At 50.1% G+C, this 19,932-nt stretch overlaps 1 protein-coding gene across 5 annotated transcripts in view; it reads right to left on the bottom strand.

Annotated features, from left to right (window-relative positions):
• Cacna1d (calcium voltage-gated channel subunit alpha1 D) overlaps positions 1 to 19,932 on the bottom strand; it is a 460,416-nt gene that overhangs the window by 2,867 nt on the left and 437,617 nt on the right. For 4 of the 5 annotated variants that reach the window (XM_026388660.2, XM_026388662.2, XM_026388659.2 and 1 more), the window contains 6 exons: positions 19,621 to 19,751; positions 6,682 to 6,795; positions 5,620 to 5,987; positions 4,896 to 4,922; positions 3,686 to 3,832; positions 2,336 to 2,499 (listed from right to left, as the gene is read on the bottom strand). In XM_026388660.2, coding sequence (XP_026244445.2) covers positions 2,336 to 2,499; positions 3,686 to 3,832; positions 4,896 to 4,922; positions 5,620 to 5,987; positions 6,682 to 6,795; positions 19,621 to 19,751 — 951 coding nt within the window. The remainder of the gene's footprint in view (positions 1 to 2,335; positions 2,500 to 3,685; positions 3,833 to 4,895; positions 4,923 to 5,619; positions 5,988 to 6,681; positions 6,796 to 19,620; positions 19,752 to 19,932) is intronic. The other variant, XM_026388664.2, reaches the window with a different exon arrangement.

Below are 19,932 nucleotides of genomic sequence, written 5' to 3'. Positions count from 1 at the left end.
GGGGAAGATGAAGGAAGCAGCCCGACTAAGTTTTGTTGTATTTTTAAAAATAAAAATATAGTAAGTGTCCATCTGTTCTAAGCAGGCCAAAGGACATCCAGGTTGGGTCAGCAGCCCCGGTCACACATTATCATGGAGAACAAGCTCATGGAATCATTCTAGAATTCCAGACCTCTCCTCACTGTCCCTGTTTCACCTTCAGACACAAGGCCTCATGTTTGTGCCTCTCAAGGAAGGGATTCTGCCTGCCCCATCAGCTCAACCACGCAGTGAGCACACATTATCACTGGACGTGGACCCAGCCTCCCAAGAGCCAAAGAACACCTCTGAGAATGTGGCCATCCTACTAAGGAGCTATTTTGAAGGGAGGTTCACTCATAGGTTGAACGATGACAAGGTGACTTGTAACTTTTAGCTTCATGGAGCCCAGGAGATCAGGCTGAATCCGAGGCCCTTTCACTGAGCAAAAGGCCTTTGTTCCACCCTCATGGGGCTGCTGCAGGGAGCCCACCCGTGGTCCTCCAGGCAGCAGCTGCATCATTTCAAGTGCTCCAAGCTCACAGGGAATTTCTTGGCCCCAGTAAAACTCCACATGCTCTTAATTCCTGTACTGAAAAACCTCAGGGTCTGGCCTTGAGAGGCCTAGACTGCACGTGAAGCTCTAGAAACTGGAGTCTGTCACGAAAGAGGCTGAACCCTTGGCTGGCCACTGCCCAAGGGAGAGGAATCAAACAGAAGGCCACAATGGGCCAGGCTCAACACCCTCTGAGGGCTTGCTGGGACCTCCTGCCTTTGAAAGCCTTCCCTCCACGCACCACCCAGGGGATGGGCCTGTTAGTACAACCTCTAGGACCCATGATCTGGTGGCAGGCCCAGAAGTTCAGGTGGGACAGGAAAGTAATAATCCCTCTCATGCATATGGTACATTTCCATGTCTAAAACCGGTCCCCACATCCTCTCATCTGGTGTGCTCTGCATAACAATCTCCTGAGGAAGGAGTCATCCCATGGTGGCTGAGAACACAGGCTAGAGGAGCTCAATTTTCTCCCTGCCCAAGGTCTGAGCTGAGGGACAGCAAAACCAAGCCCCCTTATAGGTGAGGAGGGCAGCTGCTCCTGCCTGCCCGGCCCTTCTCCGTGGCTGCGGATGGGGTGGTGGGCATCCGTGCACATGTCCATGGGCCATCTGTGTGGGTGAATAAGCAAAGGCTGAGGTCAAAGGAAGGCAGAAGAAACCACAGAGACACAGGGGACCCTCCACCCAAGCTCACCTGCACACACTTCATCTAGTATTTATGAGAAACAGAATGGCTCCATTGAGCAGCGTGTGTTTGTTGCTGAACAATTAAATATTAACCATGGAAATGGGTCTGATTACACGGCCCAGCAGGCTGTGACAGCTGGAATGAGGCACAGAGTCCCATGCACCACCCAATCACGCTCTTCACTGTGGGGGCAGCAGGGAGAGTCAGGAGCTGCTGTCTCAGTTATTTTTGGTTACCGATTAGAGTCCTGTTCAAAATTAAGCTTCATTCCCCAGAGACACCAGAAATGGACATTCTTTTACCCATCAAAACACCCACATGTCCAAAATGAAACTGCCCCACCAAAAACTGGCAGGGCCACGGCTGCAGTTCTTTCCCTAGCCTGAGATCTTTGCTTGGGGTGACCCACATCTGACAGTGCTAGTCATGGCACTTGCTGGAGGAAAAAAGCAAGGAAGTCCCCCCTCATCGGGTCAGGCTCTCTGACCCCAGAATAGGAACATCTATCCTGGAGGTGACTACCAAGGCCATTACCTGCCCCTCCCTGAGAGGGAGGGAGGGAAAGGAGATTAAGCCCTGGAGGGACCAGAAGAGGGACTGGAGGAGAAACGGACACCAAGAATCCCCAGGTGCTCCTCAGAGGCAGGGCTTGTAGACAGGCCCTGGGCAGGTCCAGCTCTGTACTGAGCCAATCCTTCCCTCTCAGAGACAGATCCTCAGGGTGGAGTGGGGCAGAGCTGATGACAACAAAGGCACACGTCTGTCTTGCTCAGCTCTCAGGACAGACCCCAGGCTCAAGGGCAATGCGGCGCCCACAAGAGCCCCTTCTCCAGCATCGGTGTGCAATTTTAGGGCAACAGCCTGCCTATGTCCTCAAGAAGAGCCACGGGCAATGCTGAGCAGCATAAGCTCCATCAAGGGTGCGGTGACAGGAAGGCCAAGGCCCTCAGCATCCGAGGGACTGGCCTCGAGGACCATCGGACCATGATGTGGCAAGACTAGTCTGAGGGTGAGGGGACAGGCACACCATTCTCTGGGAGGCTTCACCCAAAACAAGAAACGCGGCCTCACATGTTGGGGTGGGAGGTAGCAGGCGTCTCCGGGGAGATCTTCGTGAGTCATAGCCAACAGGGGAGTCATCGTCCTCCCAGAAGCCCTGGGGAGGGTGGTAGCCTCGGGGCCGCTCGAAGTCCATACTGCTGCCTGGGCACCTGCTGTAGTAGCTGTAGTTTCGCCTAGCAGTCAGAAGGGTCAAGAGGGAAGGTGCACGTGAGATTCTAGCTCTGACAGACTCCCCACCCCCACCTCCCTTGCACTCAGCAGGACGAGTGGAGAACAGGCTGCCCTCAGTTTCATGGAAGATTCTGAATAGGGAGAGCAAGGGCCATTGCAGAAGGGCCCCAGCACTGGAGGCTTATGGTAAGAGATATGCTGGTAGTTTCCACCCCTGGGCCAGCCTCAGGTCCAGGGCAGATGCCCCGTCAGCTTGACATGACCTGGGATGGACACAGGGACACCAGGATGCATGAAGCCTATTCTCCATCCACAAGGAGCTTAGAAAAGGCCGTAAGCACACTACTCAGTGCAAGCTGAGGAGGACAGAGGAACTGGGTTAGAAGACAGCAGCATGTGGCAGATTCTGTGAGAAGGTGTTGGTTTTGGTGGGGTGTTGGTGTGTGTGGGGGAAAGGGGTACATTTCCATTCCAAGCAGGGAAATGAAAAGCAAGGCCCTGGTGCAGACCCTTGAAGAGAGGGTGGAATGAGGCCTGTAGAGATGACTGTTTATGCACTGGACATGGTATGAATAAGACCCCAAAGACAAGGATCCTGAAGGAAACCTGGGGTCCATCTGGCTCAGAATCAGTGGTTGTGGAATTTGGGCATTGGAAGATGGTGGTGGAGGTACCATGTGGAGAAGAGAAAGGGTCAGCCTGTGGCCAGGGACAGATGTGACCTTACAGCAGCACCACTTTTACTCTGGTGATCCTTTGGCCATGGTCAGATAGGGAAACACAGTTCAGAGAAGGGGTGGCAGGTGACCTTTGTCCCCCTGGGTGTGTCCTGAAGCACAGTGCCTGTTCCAGCCACCCTAAATAAGAGCTGTTCATCCACAGCATGGCCAAGCTTCAGGCTGGCTTTAACTACCTGAGCTCCCCCAGGTTGGAGCTCCCAAGGTAGTTAAATAAAACCTCTTCTCTCAGAACATGGGGATCTGACAGAAAGGCCCATCTCAGGTGTCTGGAAACCCTACTGAAAGGCTTCAGAGGTACCTGGAGGAATAGCAGGTAGCAGGTGTGAAATGCCTGTCCTCCCTCTTCTCCAACTCTGGAGCTGTTGCCCTGGCTTTGCTTTTCTGGGGAACCCTGAGTGCAGCTGCAGGGTGCATCCTGCTAATCTCAGCACCAGGCAGAGTGCCTCACCTGCTCCAGGTGGGAGAGCTGTCATCCTCATAACACTCCTCACTGCTGAAATACTCGGGATCCCCCAAGCGGGGGTCCCTGAAGTAGCCATGTATGTCTGCCTCTTCCCGGCAAATAGTTGGGAGCTGCTCATCTCCTGAGTCAGACCTGCAGTCGGGAGAGAGGTCTAAGAGCCTAAGGAGGCACAGTGCCTACAGCAGCAGAGCTCCTCTGGCTTCTCCCCAGGGCACCTGCCTCAGGCCCCTGCAAGGATGCTGTGCATGTAGTCTCAGGACCCTGTACAATACTGGGAACAAACTGCTGTGCCCAGAGGCTTTGGGACCAAAGACACAGACATAATTTGGAGAACAAAGCAAGAAGATGAGCCCAGGGTACTGCACACAGTGGTCAGTGGTCCTGTGGGAAAGACCCAGGGTTCCCAGGCCATCTGTGCTCACCCTTCTGCCCCAGCTCCAGCCCAATGTGATTTCAGAACCTGGAACAGAGAGGCCTCTGCACCATTGACTTCCCACCATAGCAAACCAGGAAGGCCAAAGAGTTTTTGACCCAGCATCACAAGGAAGGCTGTCCTGATCTAAGGCTGTCATACCATCTTCCTGACACATGGATCCTCCTGGCCTTAAGGTTCAGGAGCACGAGCCAGGCTCAGTGACCACCCGCTCTCCAAAGGAAGAGCTGTGCTTCTGCACTCTCACCCTACTGAGGCCCTGTGGCTCCCAAACTTACTGGGAATAGAAAAACCAGAAGACTCATTTCCTCCTGCCCCTGACAACACAACTGTCCTACCCACAATTCAACTCAGCTCAACAGGTGGAACCCAGGCGTGAAGGTTGAGGGCTACAGGAGAAATGCCCAGGGAGATCTTTCTTGTGCCTGATCTTCAGGTCTGGGTCATGCTTTCCCTAAGACTCCTGACTTCTAAGAACATCCAGAGTTGCCCAGCTCCCCAGGGCTCTGTAGGGGCACAACTGGCATGTGACCATGAGTCCTTGGTGGCAACAAGTCTATGCTGCTACAGATCTGAAAGCTTTTTTGCTAAGAGGAAGAAAAATCTCTGACCCCCGCCAAGGCCACAGCTCTGAATTATGAAAACCTATTAGGCTACTTAATAGCTCAAAGAAATGCTTCTCAATCCTTAGCATTCAGAGTGGCCAACTGGTAACACAACAGCACAGCATTTAACACAAAAACACAGGCAAGGAACACATACCTAATGTAAGTTTCATAATAGCGAGTTCTATCCAGGAAAGGCGTGACAGTGGAAGGGAGGGAGAAGACAAAAGTTAAACATTTCCAATGACATTTATAGTGCAGCTACTAGGCTACCTCCTAGCAGGGGTGGGCAAACTGTACTCGAGGGGCCAAATGTGGGCTTCTACCCCTTTTTGCATGACCCATGAGCTAGAACTTCTTATATTTATAAAGAGCTGAGAAAATCAAAACAAAATTATTTTATCATAGTGAATATATGAAGTCCAAATTTCAGTGTCCACACACCAAGTTTTATAAGGACTCAACCATCCCCTCCACTTAAAATCCAGTTTCTGGCTGCTTTCAATCAACTGAGTGGTTGCAAGAGATCAAATAGTTTTCAAAGCCTAAAATATTTACTCTCTGGCCCTTTCCAGGAGAAATCCACCAACCCCTGGCCCAGGGTACATTGATACAACTAGGGAGCATGAATTTTGCAGCTTCTTCTTTGAGGGGCACCCCATACAGCAGGATGCAGGACACGAGGTGGCCCCTGGTCTGTTGGGTCCCACATATATGGTGGGTGGAATAGCCACAAGCTTGGCAGTACTCCCAGGTTTTAATGCAAGTGTCTACAGGGAGTCTCCTCCGTGTGCCAGAGCACAGAAGACTCGCCTTGCTCCATAGGACGGACTCGACACAGGCAGACATTTTTACCAGTGCAAATGCATTTTAAAGGTTACCTTTTAATACTGGACCTTCTTTGAGGCTCCCGGTCATGCTTGTGGGAGGAATGATGCCCATTTTCAGATACATGCTCAAGGTTCCCAAGGCTGGGCCGCTTTCCATGGGCAGCTTTGGACATATTGGCATTATTGAGATTGGCATTTGTTGAGGTGGGAACTTGCTTTCCTATGGAATTATGGTTATGATGGTTATGACACACCGAATTTCCTGCTGGAGGAAACAGCGGTTTCTCAGTGTCACTTGCAGGTGGAATTGAAGGCCTTTGGACATGCAGGGGACGGTGGGTGGTATTGGTCTGCTGAAGGGAATCTCTCCTATCACTATTAACATGATTGACATGGTTTCCAAGCAGGGCACCATTTCTCTGCAAAATAATGGGAGACAACACCAGGTAATTTAACAAGTATTTGATGCAGGCTAGCTATGTCAGGTAATTTTTTCTACATGAAAAATAAATTCTAGGCAAGCTCCATAGGGTCCCTGTAAAACAATCTGAGTGTCTCAGTGGTCAGGGTGAACGTATTTACGTGGCAGTTGGTCCCCCTGAAATGAGGAAGGTTACCAATTCCTGAGCTGGGGAGCAGTCTCTCGGCTGTCACTCAACTGTGCTCTTCCGGTCACTCCAAGTTGAGGGGACTTATGCCCAGCTGGGCTGGTGGGCAGGCCCAAGGTGGGGGTAGTGGGCATACCCTCTGGCCTGGGGGACTGAGGGCCAAAGGCAGATCAAGGAGCTGGCCCAGGGAGGTAGGGTAGTAAGTGTGTAGCTGCTGAAGAACCCAGAATGTTCCTCCACACTGGCCAGTGGCCATGGCCAAGCTCCTTGGAAGCTGACTGTTGGGGGCAGGGGTAAACTCAAGAGAAAGAGCTGGCCTGGCCTAGAAGAGGTGCTGGTGAATGGATAGGGTCTTGGGGATGGGGAGGGTATAATCTCCAGCCCCTCTAGACCCTGCAACTGGTTTGCATTCTCCAGACTCTTCTGTGGATCATAACTGTCCCGACCGGAATCCTGCCCCACTATTTCCAAGTGGCCAGTATGGAGCTAGATGTGTTATAATTACTTTGAATACATCTTCTTCTTCTCGTTTAATTTCCTCCGGCTCGTCATCTTGTAAATCACAGGATATAGCACGCCGGATTTCTGGCCCAATGTCATGCAGTGTCCTTAATCCCGCCTAGATCAATAAAAACGGCAGAACAGGTTAGACAACATGGGGTCTTGGGTCCAGCCTGGGGTTTTGCTTCTGCCTGATTCAGTAGTTGGAGGGAAGCCTTCTCCAAAGGCCAGTCTGAGAAATGGACAGATGGACTGTAACTGAAGGCACTCTAAGGGTTGCTGGGTATGGTCAGGAGGTCATGATGGCTGGGATGCTGAAGTCTGCAATCCCCCCACCTGCAGGGAAGCATTGGCTGGCTGTAATAACTAGGGTCTGCCAAGCCGAGAGCACATTCCCATCAGTCAGTCTCTGGAAGGATGGCCTGCAGAGCACCATCTCCCAAGCCCTGAACAGGGAAGGGAATGAAGCTTAGCTGTTCTACATGGAGGGCGACAAGAACCCTCTGGCTGTATCCAGGATGAGGTGGCCTAGGTGCAGGCACCAGAGGAGCAAGCAGACCAAGCAGCTACCAGGACAAGTGGCTTTGCAGAAAAGCCATGGAACAGTGAGTGACACACATACTGCAATCACTAGCACACTCGACTGTGACAAAGCAGACAGTCAAGCACACAGACCTGGGCCGCTGTGCAGTGGGCCGCTGTGGCCATCCGTGGTGCCCTGGCCTGTAGCCAGAGAGCAAGCTGAGAACTGGTCAACAGAAGGGTGTTTCTGAAGACCGGGACACCAGCATCTGTGGGCAATGCAAGACCACTGGAAGACCCCACCCCGAACCACCCTGGGAGCCCACAGAAGTTCTGCATTTCCCCCGAGGTCTCTGCAGCTGGTCTTCCTCCTCCAGTTCCCAGTCTACTAGGACAGAGCCTGGGAGAAGCCCATCCATTGTTCACGGAAAAACGTTCTGAAATATGATGGACTATATGAATGAGGAAGGAGCAGTCTCTGGCTCTGAGGCAGTTTTGACCATCAGTTTGGAGAAAAACAGCATGTTGACTTAATGACAAACAGGGGCCATGCAGCTTCTCCATCCTTTCCCACCAAAGGACTTGCCTCTGAAAGAGGCATTTCCCCTCCGTCCCCAGGTCCTGGGTGCTGTATCCAGGCAGCACCTCCCCAAGGCAGTTGCCTGCACCCTAGCAACCCCCTAGCAGAGCGCCAAGATGCCTTGGACAGGCCTCCTGCTGCTTGGACTCCAAGCTCAAAGTGGTTCTCGAAGGAGAGTTGGCTGAGTGCTGGGGCCCCAGGGGAGGGGCTGCTTTCCTGTCCTTCCTCCTCAATACCAAGTGAGGGGTAGGTGGCTGTGGCAAGGTCATAGAAAACTATGACCACATCCGATACATGCAAGTGGTGGCAGGGGGTACACCTGGCAGTGGTTCTGGGGAGGGAAGCAGCCATGCTAGGCCTGGCAGGACTGGCCCCCTTGGGGTAGAAATGCTCAAAACTGGTCTTTTGCCAGTGGTGGTGACATCCATTTAGAATGTAAAGTTGCACAGGAAAGTCCCAAGAAGCCCCTTATAAACAACCTTGCCCATAAGCTCACCCAGCCTGTGAGATGATTCTGTTAAAAAGGACACAGCAGGCTGGGTTGGGTCTGAACTCTCCTCAGATGGAGGGCAGAAGGTCTTTCCCTTTTCATGAATTGTGGGGATAAAGGAGGTGCCAGAGTGAAAGCTTTAAGGTCCCTGGCTGTGAGTGCTGTGGTCGTGCAGGGGGAAGACAGACGTGTGCCAGGTCAAACCCAGAACAGTTCTTGGTGTGGTCGGCGAAGCTGCTTCTTGCTCTCCCATCCCTCTGGTCACAAGCACAAGAGCACACATGCACACACGCACACTCATGCTTTCTGTCTCCCAGGATCCCCAAGGCCAGCTCATCTGAGCCTGGGGAGTCGTCTGGTTCTCAGCAGGCCCGCCTGCCTCGCTAGGGCAACATGGCAAGGGCAACGCTAACGTTGTGTTGGCAGAAGCTCATACTCAGCACAGCTGCAGGCATGGAAGACAGGAGGCGTCCAGCAGCCCCGAGCAGCCTGCAAGCCACTCACTTGTACCCAGAGTTCTCTAGGGTACAATTATCACGGCTAAGCAAGGGTCTCTGTCTGATTTTGGATCAACTGGGGAGAAAAAGGTCTGTTATACAGCTGATGCACAAACAAGGAGCCAGGGCTGGAGCCACCTGCTCCTGTCTCCATAAAACAAACAGGGTTACAATGACTAAGCCGGCACCCCCAGTAAGTGCCTGTCAGCCCATGTTATAGCCGGGGAAGCTCCGAGTATGAAAAACAGACAGTCCTACTTGTCATTCAACTGAGTGGACTAGGTCTGATTAAAAGAAATAGAAAACTATTTATTCAGATAATTTTTAACATCATCCTCTGTTGACGGGTTGACATTTCACTGAAATACACATATAACATAATTGCATAATAAAAGCAAAAACCGTCTCCAGCACGTCTTCAGTGATACACAAGATTAGGATTTAGTTGACAAGATAGTGCAGCAAACAGACACAGGACAGAGAATTTGTTCGCAACATAAATCATGGAGAAGGTAGAGAGGTGACCACCTCCCAAAGACAAATAATGATAACATATTTATTAAAAAGACATTAAAAGAGGAAAGCATCATTCTTCCCAGACATGAAAGCAGCAGTTTAGAAATCACTATTCTAGTTTGCTTGTTCCACATAGGACAAAACATACCTGGTCAGAGTCAGGACTGACTTTGTTCTTTCACATGGGACCTGGGGCGGTGGGGGGTGGGGGAGGGGGGACAGAAGTCCCCAAAACTAGAATTGAAATGAAGCTTAAGCACAGCACCCTGAATTTATTACATATCACAAAACATGATAATGAAAATTTTCTAGCACACATATCAAGCTAAAAGGTAGCTTCGGCTGCTCCAAAAATTCCATAGGCACAAATTCCAGTTTTAAAAAGTACAGACAACTATCTTAAACCCTTGAAAAAGTTTTTCTTTCACAACCCTAAAAAGAACATTTTTTTTCTTGAAATAAACACTTTACAATCAATAAAATTATCTATCCTGTCATATTTCATGTCTGTGTCTACCTCTGCAAAATACTGTTTTAATTTGAAATGTGGTCATTAGCACTTAAACCAACATAAAGCCATAGAAAGTCATTTCATTCACATCACAGTAGAATTATGGTTTCGAATAAACACAGAATTGCTATAAAATATAAACATTATTGACTTGTTTTAAGATGTCCAATCTTATAAAATATTAAACATAATCAAGCCTAGTTTCTGGTTGATTTTAAAATGCTAGATGTTATCATAAATATTTTTTTTAAAAAAAGAAATGTTGGCGCCTTGCCTGTAGTCTGCTGCTTTAAAATTTAGACACCATTTAATTGGAATTTTATAGATATTTACTCTACTCAATGATTAAGTCACCAAAAAAATAAATCTATAAAATCTCTTTCTAAACATTTCTAAAGCAACAGCATAAAATTATGACATTTTGACATCAAGTACACACATTCATTCTCTTCCTCTCTCTTGCTTACTTTTAGAGCTAAGTTTCTCCTATCTGGGTGCATGTGAAAGGCTTTCTCTGCCCTCTCCCCCTAAACTAGCTCCCGCAGACACACCAGCCCTCTGCCGGCCTGCACAGCACCACAGCATGCACACACCCACACCGACGCCCGGCCATGGCCCTGTACCTACGCTGTAGCAGTGCAGAAAAGACAGGAAAGTCTCCAGTCGGGACGGGGCCTGGCTGTCCATCTTCAGGATGTGGGTGCCGGGTGTGCAGTCCCCAGACTGATCCCACCACGGGCAGGCTTCACTCAGCCGAGGCTGGCCCTGCACACTGTCATCTCCCTAATGACAAGTTCTGGTTAACTCTTTCGCAAGACTGGCCCACACTGGATTGGAAGGGACGATTTTAGACTAGCTCCATTAGGGAAAAAAAAGAGCTGGAGATTCAATTCTTATGGAATAAACCTGCTCATCTACAGGCGTCCTCCGCCTCCGCATGCTCGGGCACACCCCTTATTTTTGTCGTTGCTTTTCTCCAGGGAAAATGTCACGGTGTGGCCTTTGTGTCCATTGTGACTAGTCAGACATAAAAGGTTAGACTCATGGGCATGACAGTCTGTTAGTCATCCACAGCGATTGGTACTCTCATTGAGAAGTCAGCGATAACAAGTCCCCCCACGAGTCCCCCCCAGGGGCAGTGCCAGGCCGTATAAACCAGGTTAGACATTGTCACTCTGAAAGCCAAAGGAAACTTTAAACGGATTACCTAAAGTAATTCACGACTTTCCCAGTAAAGAATCTAAGATACCTATCTGTTTCAGCGCCACCTTGATTTTTTTCTTCTTCTTTCCAGCACTGGGAACCAAACCCAGGGCCTCACACGTGCTAGGAAAGCCCTCTACAGCTGAGCTCCATCCCCGGCCCCTTCTACCTTGATTCCTGGTTATAGTTTTAACACCACCATCAGAAAGACTGTTAGTTTCCTGAAAAACAAAGAGCACTATGTAAAATGGAGGCTCAGCAGAAGCTGCAAAATCATAACTTCCTTCCCACAGCATGTACTCCCATCACGGAGAGCCACGTACTGGTATTCCATCAGATTCTGAGGAAAAGGGCAAGCCAAGAGGATGCCCATTTTGCTAAATTATACACCCAAACTAGTGTTAGGTCTCAGCGAGGACTCTTGGTCCCCAGGCTGGTTCTTCCCATGATCTTACACTGGCCCTACCTCTCCCAAACTCTCACATGGACCCCCAGCAAGACAGTCTTTGCATCTACTGGGAAAGCCTGGGAATCGAGTCTCAGTTGCACACACAGAGCAATCCTCTTTTGACTAATTTAGCAGAGCTCTCGCATCCCTGTGTCAGTACGGGGATGACAGGTGATCACAGGTCATCTCTGCAGCTGGGCCTGTCTGGCACATAACCCCGGGGCTCAGTTCTGCTGCTTAGAGGAGCCGAGATCTTGAAACACACTTTCTATCACACACTAGTTCAAACCACTGTTGCTCCAGATCAGCACAGATAGTGAGACTTGGCCATACCACAGGCCTGAGCTTAGCTGGATACACTGGCACAGGTGACCCCAGGTCTTGGTGAGTGCGCTAAAGAGGAGAGGGTTGTGGTATGTAGAAGCTTTGTGAACATGGGTGACATAGAAGGCTCTGGAACTCTCTGCCTTTAAGGGAGGTTTTGGATCATTTCCCCTGAACCATGGTTCTCAAGGTGTGGTCCAAGGGCCTTGGGTATCCCCAGATACCCCAGGGGTCCATGAGGTCACTGTGACTTTCCTTACGCACTCATATTGTCTCACGAGAGGGTGGTGAGGTTTCTAAAGGCTGCAGGATGTGGTGCTGGCCTCGCCCAGTACCTCTGTGCTTGCATATACTTGTGTTTTTAAAGTTTCTCAGTTTTCATTTCTAAGACAGTCAATATTGCTACATGGAGATCCTCAATTTTTCAGAATGAGAAAAGGGTCCTGAGATCAAAAAGTTTGAGAACTGCCACCCAATCCATCCTTTGCCTCAGGGGTCAGACCTTCTGCCTCATCTAGGTTTCTGCGATTCTGCAGACCTTCCTCCCCTCTGCCCTTCCAGTGGCTTCTCGGAGCTAGACCTTGCTTGCCACTTCTTTTGGGTTGTTTTTACTATGCCTTAGAAACACAGGCCCTCCCACTATCCCAAAGAGACACCTCTATCTACTGAGGTCTAAGCTGTGCCGAGGAGAACAAATTCACCCAGGTACCGACCCACCTTGGGACTCTAAGTTTAACAGGCTCCTTCCTATCCATAATCGAACCCTGATAACGGGCTACTGAGCGCTACTGGGTGCATGTTATAACATGACAGTAACTGAGATTTTTATCACTCCATAACTTGCCTTAACTTTTTTTTCCCCAAAGATTTTTGAGCATTTCCTAATCTCAGATGGATCAGTCCCCCTTCCAGAAAGCATATGAAATGCAGTACCATAGTCCTGTGGGTTAATTTTTAGTTGAGTCAAACCATCTTACTGGTACTGTTTGAGAAGGGCCTGTTACTCAATCTTACCTCTGCTTTCCTGTGATGGCTTCTGATGTGTGAGACCCCTTTTATCCAGGAGCTTAAGAGTTTAGCACTATGGATTCTGGTGCTGGATACCAAGTTTGCTCTGTGTGTCTGTGAAGACTCCGAATAAACTCAAGTAGTCACTGACAATTTCCTCTATATTGGACGGCTGTACTCTGTGGGAGAGGTTTTTTTGAGAAATGACAGAGGTCTCTCTGCTGCCTGACTGTGAACCAAGTTTCAGGAAGCCCGACTCCCACTGTGAGTGGAAGTTGGAGGCAGCCCTCACAGTTGCTGGTGGTCTTTCCTAAAGTAGCCTTGGCTACTATCATCCAATGCCACATAGCCAAGCCCAAGTGAGGCAAGATTCCCTCGGTTCCTTCCAACCTTGTCTATGTCCTGCCTAGAAAGTTGCTGTTCTCCAGCTTTTACTTATTTGCAAGGCGTGGGGAGAGAGGCCTGCATACCCACAACCATCAGAACTGCTCTGGGCCTTCCTGCCAGACATGATCTAGACATAGTTGCTCACACTGACCCTGGAGACAGGGTGATGCAGATGGCAGTGAGCATGTGCCGTGCTCAACATCAGCGTGGGTCAGAGACAAGCAGAGGGGTCACCTGTCTGAGGTGGGTAGGCCTTTCATGGGTGATGCGTTAATTCTCAGTAGATTCTTATACCTTAACACACGCCAAGCAGAACAGAAGCAGGACTTCAGGCTAGGGCAGGATCCCAGAGGCCCTCTGCTAGGCTAGGCATCAGCCCTTTGGCTAACAGACTGCAAAAGAGCATGGGAGAGAGGCCATGTTGCTGGCAGCGGGTGGGAAACCGAGGTGCTAGGAGCGACAGCTGTGGGTACAGTGTCGAGACCAGAGGCAGGCATGTGTCTTCCAAGTGGTCAGCTGTACTGGTAGTGCTGCCTGGCTTTGAACCCTTCCTCCACGTCCCCGTCCACGGGGCCCTGTCAAGCAGCAGAACTGCTCTGTAAGAGTCCATCAAACCCACTGACTCCTAGACTTGGTCCAGCCTGCACGGTGGGAGCGGAGTTGGAGCTGGGCCCATCTTTATAGTGAGGCTAGGAGGTCCACTGATGTCCAGGAAGGACAAACCACATAGTATGGTGACCCACTATGGTCAAGGGACACTGTCACAGGCACAAAGGCTTCCCTGGAGATGGCCAGGAGACTGGCAGGGCCCTTGCCAATCTTGCCTGGGCCAGGCCAGGCCATAAGGAAGCACGCTCCCCCGCCCGGGCCTCTATTCTCAGACTCTGCCTGGCCGTGAGGGCTCCTGCATTGCCAGGGCGCTCGGAGAATTGTCCACTTCAGTCAGGAACAGGGCTGCCCACAGACTGCACTCTCCCCTCCCCTCCCCACCGCTCCACCTCAGGGTCCACCCCCTCACACACACACGCACACGCACACACGCACACACTCCAGTCTGCACAACAGGGCGTGTGGAAGGGGATCATAAAGCCCTTCTTTTCTCTACACAGTTCAGACACTTCGATATTTTTAGAATCTTCCCCATGACCTTTGCACTAAGGTCACTTTTGAATATTAATTTTAAAACTCTGCTTGGCCACTCTGGGCATCAGCATAAGAGGTGCAGACTCCTCGACCTATACTTGGAAACCGCTGAGAACTTGAACCAGATGCCTCTTGGGCAAAAAAAATCTCCTATTCTTACCATACAAAAAAACTCAACCTGTGGAGTCACCTTCGTTTACGTCTTTGTGCATTTCCTAGATATCTGAAAAAGGGGAGAATTCTTTCTCGGTGGATAACTACAGTACAGAAAAGAGATGAAAGGAAAACAAGGATTTCTTAAAGTTCTGGTAGTAAACAGGCATATGATATTATTATTGTTGAAGTCTTAATAATAAGCAATTATACGTTCAAAATGCTTTACAATCACTTAGCTATTCCTCACAACAGCCCTGTGAGGTAGGTCGACATTATTACCCCCATTTTACAGATGGGGAAACTGAGGCACAGAGAGGTTAAGTGTCTTGCCCAAGGTCACGCAGCAAGTGAACGCTGGAGCTGGGACTAGAACCCAGGTTCCCTGACTCCCGGTGTCCTTGAAACTAGACCACACTGCTTCCAAAGAGGCATCCCCAGACTGGCTCTGAGCGCGAATTAAAGACGGACAATGTTAGATGAGGTTGGGTGTGGTGGCATTTCCCGCGGACACGTTAGATGGACCCTGAGGTGTTGCCTGGATTGGTTTGGGCATGCGGGTGTATGTGTTAGTTTCAATGGGTGTCTCTGAGCTTCCTGGCCTGTCCACTTCTCACTGCATTCTGGGTTGGGTCACCGCAGCGAGCAGGGTTGGGTGGTCAGGAGGTCATGACGTACTGGCAATAGAAAAGGAACTCTGTCAGCTCAGCGCCAAGGGGCCTGCCAGTCTTTGGGAGTTCGGGCAAACTAGGGATGCAGGACTTTGGAACAGAGTCAGCTGCCCACCTTAGGCAGGTCTGCTTAATTGTTTTATTATAAATTTTTTTTTTTTTTTTTTTTTTTTTTACTGGCCAGCATCAGGAAGTTGTGTTCATTTCATTTCTCTGTGGGGCGGCTGCCCCTGTCCTTTGCTCTCTCTTTCTCTCTCTTTCCCTTTCTCTGAGTCTCTGCTTGGAAGGGCAACTGTTAAAACTTGTACGTTCCCTTCCATGAAAAGGAGCCACCGTGAGCAGCGTCCGCGACAGGCAGCCGTGGCCCCGCAGATGAGCCAGGGCCCCGCTTCTGCCTTTTGGAGGAGTGCCTTGCTTGGAAGGGGTCTCCCCGGGGCCTTGGGGTTGCGCTCGCCTGCATTTCTCCTGAAATGCTGTGTCAGTAGAAATTAGCCCACGTGAGAGTCTGCCCTTTCAAGGCCTTAGCCACCACGCCTTCCGACTAACCAGCTTGGTGCCGTAGCTCAGGCAGAAAACGCTAAAGCATCCGTTCAAGCATCTGAAACAAACGAATCAGCCAGTGAAATCTCATCTGTTAGCATCTCTTCTCCTCTTATATTAAAAAAAGGAAAAAAATGAAAAAAGAGCCCACTTATGGCTTTAGGTAGAATCATGCTCTTAAAAAAGAATCTCACTACTTTTCAGATTAGAGGGGTGTGTGGCCACAGCGTCCTCCACAGATTGAACCTCTGGGGGGGACCCCCTGTCTATGCACCAAAGCTCCCCAAGGCCACATCAAGGCACAGCAGGGACCATTTGCTGCTGTCACACCACCCACATCTCCCCTGACCACCTGCGGCTCCATCTGGTGGCCTGGCCACAGGCTGTCAAAGCTCTCCGACCTAACTACCTAGTTCTGCATGGCTAGAAACAAGCAGTCTCGTCTTGAAACCCAACTTCCAAACAGGTAAAAAGACTCTCCCTCCAGAGTTTTCCTGTCACTCAGATAGATGGGCAGGCTACCACTTGGGATGAGGGTGGGACACAGTCTCTGCAGATCCCCCCAGAGTAAAGGAGGTGTTCAAGTGTTGGGAAGAAAGAGAAATGAACAAAACTGTCCCCACTTTGGGTTCTTTTCTTTTTCTTATTGAAGGGACCCTGGACTCATCGGTGCTTGTTAAGTTGCACAGGTTCTCATCCTGAAGGTCCCCAGGGGACAGTCCAGGCACACTGCTGCTGGCAGGAAGGGGACTGAGAGTTTCCCTGGCTGCAGGGCTGGGTTCCTTTATTTCTTGGCTCCTCGTGGGAACTCGCGAGCCCCTTGGATGTAGCAACGATGAATGAAGAGCGAATGCCAGAGTGAAACTAAAGGGAATGTGGCGTGGGAAGATGAGTGAGAAAATTAAAAGGCCTGGCGCAGCTTCTCTCGGGCTCCCTCGGGAGAGGGGCTGGAGAGAAGGCTGGTTTTCATGATGGAGATGGGGGGGGATGAATGGATGGAAACCGCACACTCATTCAGATCACAGAGGCCAGAGGACACGGGATGCCGAGCCCCTCCCCGGAGGAGGGAGCGCCTGGAGGTGGGAGCACCTCGAGCCGAGCCCTCGAGCGGGGAAGGCAAGTCTGCAGTTGGTCTGAACAGAGGGAGATCAGGCAGAGCCCACGGGGTTCAAGATCACGCGCTTCTGTGTGCCCGGGGGTGCCCAGTTCTCAAAGCTCAGTGACCGCACTCTCCACAACACCAGCATGCACGCTGCTCACACGGATGCCACACTCCCACCAGCATTCAGTCAGTGAGCCATGGTGCCCCAACATTGGAGCAGCAGGTGGCCCCCTCCCCACAGGCATGCCCACCCTCAGGGACTTTCCCAGAGACCGGTGTCCTCATCCTAGCGGAGCAGTCAGCACACCTCATCCTAGCGGAGCAGTCAGCACACTCCTCCCACGCTGACCCCCTCTCCCCCACTGCTACATTGTTAAGGAGTAGCTCATCATGAGGAAGGAAAGCCCCCTCATGCTAATTAACCATGGAGTAACAATTCACATTTAGAGCCCTTTCTACAGCAGAGGAAGCCAAAAATGTAATTAGAATTATCCTTCAAAGGGACAAAAAAAACTATTTTAATGTTTGCTTCAGAGTCAAATGCATTTCAGAATTTATCTGTTAAGATTATGAACACAACTTAATTGTCTACGCTGTGTACTCAACATAAATTATAGACTTAGCCTCCAATCCCAAAGGAGCCGTGTGAAAATGTGTTGGTAGCGTCTAGCTTGCAATACTGAATAACTTCAAGTTCTAATTTGAATTTCACTCAAGAAATGAAACTTCCTAGAAAATGAAAAACATTTAGGAGATTAAAAACCCTGGACATTATGTGAACAACATGCCATAGAATCTTTAACCCAGAATCCTGGGTTAAGATGATGCTGTGTCAGCACCATCTGGACCTTTAGCTCAAGACTCAGTAAACCCCGTAGGTGAAATGTGATTACTCAGCCATGTGTTGTTGATGCATGTTTTAGAACAGCAAACACTACATCTAGCCCCAGAGCAAGTGCTGAAACCGTCTAACTGGGAAGTCTTGGGGGTTCGGAATATTAATAACCTTGCACCCAAGTGTTTGTCCTCCACGCTCTTCACAGAAAATTGAAGTTCCATGACAGAGCTAAGCTGATTACCATAAATTCTGACACATGCCATCGATGAAAGATGTACTTCTCCTCTAGAAAGTCAAGTTCTGACCCCACCATCTAAATTTCAAGAACAGCCGGCAATTCCCTCTAAGCAGAAGGTACCCACTGATCTCAGAAATCTGGCCAGCCTCCTCTTCTGGGTAAGGGCTACCAAGGGAAGAGTCTTCCAAAAGCATATTAACCTCTCCTTCTGCGGGAGGCTGACATAGCCATTCTGCCCCCCCAAAATGTATGAACCAGAGACCTGTTTCAATTCGAAAACACCTTCTTTTCAGTTCGCTTTGCCTAAAGGCTAGCTGTGAATTGCAATCCAGGAGAAGGGCCAACCAGATCAGCAGAACACAGGTAAAATGGCTTAACTCAGATCCTCTGACCTGAGACAGCAAGAAGCCATGTGACTGAACCTGCGCTTGCTGAGCTACCAAAAGGATACATGATCAGAGCAAGAAGATCAGAGATTGTCTTCAGTAGGATTCAGCATCCACCTGCCCCACCAGTAAGCCCACCGTATGGCTGGCTGAGCCAAACAGATTTCAGGAATCAGCCATCACTGTCATGCAAGGTCATCGCTAGCCTACCACATACACATGCTCCCCATGTTCCTCATTCACCACCATTCTCATTCACAGTTTTTCTCACAATATCACAGACAAGCCTTCACTTCCATAATTACCATCACTTAGAACACAGAACAAGGCTGGGTGAACCTTATCAACACCTGTGAGGTCACATTTGAGACATGTGACAATAGGGCCATAAAAGTAATTTTGGCATAAAAAAAAAAAAAAAAAAAGAGGAGAAATTCATCTTACTCACAATGTACTTAAAGCACTCCAGGTAGCAGAGATGATGGGGCTTGGTTGCTGACCGCTTGCTGACCTTTGCAGTTTCCCATCCCTCTTTGCCCTGCTTTCCCCATCACTGGCCACAGACCACTCTTCCCAGGCCCCCTTCCTGCAAGTCTCCATTTTAACTCCTTTCCCATCTGCACACCGGCTTCCCACCCAGAGCTCTGGGCTTCCCAAGGATTCTATAACCCTTAGATACATGGATACTGAGGTTCCTTATACCACATTCACATGTCTAGGGGCCTAAGGCAGGACCTAGGGTGGGGCCTGGGCTGGAGGAGGGGAGAGGGGCCCAAGGCTGGCCTGGATGCAAGAGCAGCATTTGCACAGCAAGCCTCATGGCCATCAGAAGACAACACACAGAGACAGACACACCATACGCATGCACTCACGCGAGCGCGCACACACACGCACAGTACACACTAGGAAGTGATGGATGTTACTGAAATGGACCAAAAACCAACAAGCAGTGGGGTAAGAAACAAACAGAAACAAAACAAAGCACTTGCGTTCAGATGGAAAGCTGTTCACTAGGCAGCCGGACCCTGAGCTGAGCGCAGGGCTGTCGGGAAGGTGTGCCTGCCTGGAGGACACTGCCTTTGGAGAAGACTGGAGGGGGCCGGGTGTGAGGGCAGCACTCACTCCTCTCCTGCCATGGCCATCCTGGGGGCCCTGCACATGGGCCAGCGGTGGCAGGTGCAAGGCACAGTGGAGAAGGCAAGGGGAGGAAGCACTTACCTTGTGGCCCAGAAATGGCCAGTCCACATTTGGGGGAGTGTGCAGTATCCCAGTTTAAACAAAATCCTTGTGGTACTGCTCAACCATGAATGGTCAGCTCTCTAGTGTTTCAAATAAGCTCGTAACATTGTTAGTGAAAAGAGAGAACAAAACAAGAGGACAATTCACCTGTAGGGCAATTGTGGTGTTCTTCGCAGGGTACTTTCCCACCAATCCTTGTTCTTTCCGTTTCTTGAATTTCCTAAAGTAGTCCTGTATCAGGAAAGTGGCATAGAACTTCCCCACGGTTACCTCATCATCTAAACGGAGAGACCAGACATAGCTCTCCCGAATCAGCACATTTGGACCAAGAGCCTAAACACTTGCTTCTGGCTGGGGCAGGGGTGGTGGGGCGGGATGGTGCGGAAGGCACCGAGCTCTCAGCCTACAACAGGGGATGCTCAATCTAGCAAAAAGCAAGGCTTTGCAAAGCAGGTAAGG

This window comes from Urocitellus parryii, chromosome 3, assembly GCF_045843805.1.
Source record: "Urocitellus parryii isolate mUroPar1 chromosome 3, mUroPar1.hap1, whole genome shotgun sequence".
Classification (NCBI taxonomy): Eukaryota; Metazoa; Chordata; class Mammalia; order Rodentia; family Sciuridae; genus Urocitellus; species Urocitellus parryii.
The sequence above is the reverse complement of the archived record's forward strand: the minus strand, read 5'-3'. Positions and strand labels throughout refer to the sequence as shown.